This window comes from Lycium ferocissimum, chromosome 4 (genome assembly GCF_029784015.1).
Source record: "Lycium ferocissimum isolate CSIRO_LF1 chromosome 4, AGI_CSIRO_Lferr_CH_V1, whole genome shotgun sequence".
In the NCBI taxonomy this organism is placed as follows: domain Eukaryota; kingdom Viridiplantae; phylum Streptophyta; class Magnoliopsida; order Solanales; family Solanaceae; genus Lycium; species Lycium ferocissimum.
The window spans coordinates 46,878,439-46,881,803 of record NC_081345.1 but is presented as its reverse complement, the minus strand read 5'-3'; the positions used below and the strand labels follow the sequence as shown (position 1 = coordinate 46,881,803).

Genomic DNA, 3,365 nt, shown 5'->3' with positions numbered 1-3,365 from the left:
TCGTAAATAATGCCAAATCCTTTTTTTAGTGGCATGACATGTCAAAGTAACCGTTTGCCAAGGCTTTCATTATGAGGACGGTGTTGCTGGGTGTATTACCTCTTTTTTTTAATCCATTTTCTCTCTAAGGCACAATGATTTTAAACCACCTTAAGCCACATTAAATTAGTTTTCCATAAAATAATTACATGGCAAAAATGATAAATAGAATCATCCAATTGTTATTTTTAGGCACTAAATTATTTTTCCATAAAATTACATGGCAAAAGATGATAAATAGAATTACCCAGTTGTTATTTCTAGGCACTAAATTCCAACGTATGAACCTTGCTATTTAACTGATCGAGCTTCTCATTTCTTGGCATAAGCAAACAGAACCAAAAACATTGACTTAATTAGAGGGAAATATGGAAAAGCAAAATTTATTTTTGTGCTTCCTTGTATTTTTATCCTTCACAAGTTTTTGTCAGGTAAAATATCAGTAGTTAGCTGTTTGGTTTCTGGATAGTATTTTTGCATTTTCCTCTTGAGTATGTTTGGTACGGAGAAGGTGCAAAATATTTTTTAATTTTTTTATATTTGATTGGTCCAAATAAAACAAGTGCCTTGACCATCGGGAAAAATGACTTTTCGATGGAAGTAGGGAAAATCAATTTTATAAAAGTCCCTTCCATATTGATAATCTCCTCCTCACATCACCACCCAACTCCTCAGGAGCGTAGCTAGTGTAGAGCATGCGGGTTCGGCCGAATCCAGTAGCTTTGATCAAAATCTTGTATTTTTCTTAATAAATACATTAAATATATACAAATTATTTAGTCGAGACTGAGCAGTAACTTAAAATAACCAGAATCTCAAATCTAAAAGCTTCAAATTCTAGCTCCGCCTCTCTAACTCCTATCCAATCCTCAACCAACTGCACCCCCTCTCCCTTCCTTCCCCCCCGAGACTGACCGCTACTCAAGAGGCGGAGCTAGAATTTCAAATTCTTATTTTTAAGTTTATGCATTTAATATTGATAATTTGTACATATTACATAAATTTCTTAAGTCAACTATAAAAATTTAGACCGATATTACTAGGTCCGGCAGAACACGTGATCTATTCATTTACTTCCACCACCCCCCCAACCCAACCCACCCACTTACCAATCCCTACCACCCCCACACTCATTCCACCTCAACCCCACGCCCTGATCCCCCGCCATCCAATCCCTTACCCTCACACTCATTCCACCTCGACCCACCCCCTGATCCCCCGCCATCCAATCCCTTACCCTCACACTCATCCCAACCTCCATCCCCTCCCCAACCACGACCTCATTTTTGTTGTTATATATGTCTAGATTATATCAAAATGTTCCTGAGATAATATGCTTTGCTTACTTACCAAATATTAATTATAAAAAATACTTCATTATTTTACAGAAAAATATTTTCCTATGTAGCAAATACACCTTGATGGGTGAGATTGTTCCTTCTAATGCATGCAGGGAGATATTGGAGCTAAGTTGTACTGTGTGGCAAATGAATGGGCGAGTGATGATACACTTTTGGAATATTTGGATCACTTACCTTACAAATATGTTAAGGACTTAGAACCTGGAAAACCTTGTTACTTGCCTTTTACCGCTCGTAGCCATGCTTCCTATGCTCTTAACCTTGTTTATAGGAAAACTGACAAGTGTCCTCGTCATTTGGGTGTTAAGACATTAGTTAATCCTTGTAAGTTTCTCTCTTTTAACTTCTTTTTCTTTTTTATGCGATGTTCGGTACCTGTTTTTCTCGGTGTGTTTTACTATTTGTTGCTTCATCTGTTTTAATATTTTGCTGTTTTATTTTCTTGCTATCCTGCATCAATTACGTTTCTTTTGAGCTGAGGGTTTATCGAAAAAAACCTCTCTACCCCATGAAGGTATAGCGGTAGAGTCTGCATACAACCCACCCTCCCCAGACCCAGTGCCGGCTCAATGGGGAGGCAACTAAGGCAATTGCCTTAGGACCCCCAAAATTGAGAGCTCCAAAATTATTGTTTTATAGAATATTATATATCATAAAAAATGTTATTAATAAAAGACACTAATTTTTTTAAAATGCGACAGAGGTTTTTAGATAAATAACTCAAATTTCACAACAAACATGTATATATAAAAATGACTAATTTGATGGAGATATTGATAAAAAAGTTTTTTTTTTTTTTAAAAGTCTTATGTAGTATCTTTTTTAGAACTAATTATTTTAATTTGAAGTACACAATTGTTAACGGAAAAAAATTATTTTATTAATAAACTTAAGGCTTCTTATGATGGTTTGGCTTTAGGCCACACATTACGTTGAGCCGCCCCTGCCCAGACTCCACATGTGGAATTACACTAAGTATGTTGTAGTTGTTACCTGTTATGCGTTCGATTATTCTGAATGCAAATCCCACTTTGAGGCGCAAAACTCTCCCTACTAAAGGTTGTAATTAAGTATCCCTCTATTTTTAATTAGAGGTCTTGTGTTTGAGCCTTAGGAATGGAGTAGTGAAGCTCCCCCCCCCCTCCCATCCCCACATAAACCCCATACACACAATAAAGTAGTACTCCCTCCATCTCAATTTATGTGACACAATTCTAATTACGAGAGTGAAACTTCTTCATTTTGACCGTGAATTTAAACATACAATCTTTATTTTTTTTTTAAATAGTTTACATGTTTAGAAATTACATAGATAGTAATATAAGTCACAATAATTAATAATTTAAAGTATTTAGAGGACATACGAATAAATCGCGGTCAAAGATTTTTTTTATTTGACTCTTGAAAAGCGAAAAATATCACATAAATTAAGACAAATGGAGTATTTATTGGCACAAAGCCGAGCACATCTACGTGAAAAAGAAAAAAAAAGTGTCTGGATTTCAATTGAATTACCCCTTCTTTTTTCTTTTTTTTTTGGATGAGTTTAGCCTCAAAATGATTACCAGATACCGTGTGGGAAAAAAAAGAATAAACTATGGGGTTCTTTATTTTAACTCCTTTTATTGTTTTCTTTGGAGCTTTGCTTAAATACTTTTTTGTTGCTAATAACACCCAATAAAGCAAGTGTACTTATCTGGTTTGTTTCTATTTGGTGATCTTGCAGCTTATGGAAAATGCAAATATCCATAAATGGATTTGGACAACAGTACAAGAGAAATCCTTCAGTGAGAGGATGCAAACAGCTATTGCTTATTGCTTTTTAATTACCAATAGTCTATATATCAACCGTTTTAGTAAATGTGTAACATATGATCCTCAGTTGTAGTTTCTTTAAGGAATATGTTTGAGATAATACAGCAGCCTCTTTATCCATATTATATAAGTAGGATTTTACATATGAAA

At 34.8% G+C, this 3,365-nt stretch overlaps 1 protein-coding gene across 1 annotated transcript; it reads left to right on the top strand.

Moving 5' to 3' along the window:
• Positions 1-365: 365 nt before the first annotated feature.
• LOC132054788 (glucan endo-1,3-beta-glucosidase 4-like) lies at positions 366-3,365 on the top strand. Its single transcript, XM_059446761.1, has 3 exons — positions 366-470; positions 1,493-1,724; positions 3,127-3,365. The coding sequence occupies exons 1-3, from the start codon at positions 408-410 to the stop codon at positions 3,150-3,152; spliced, it is 321 nt and encodes a 106-aa protein (XP_059302744.1). The 5' UTR covers positions 366-407; the 3' UTR covers positions 3,153-3,365.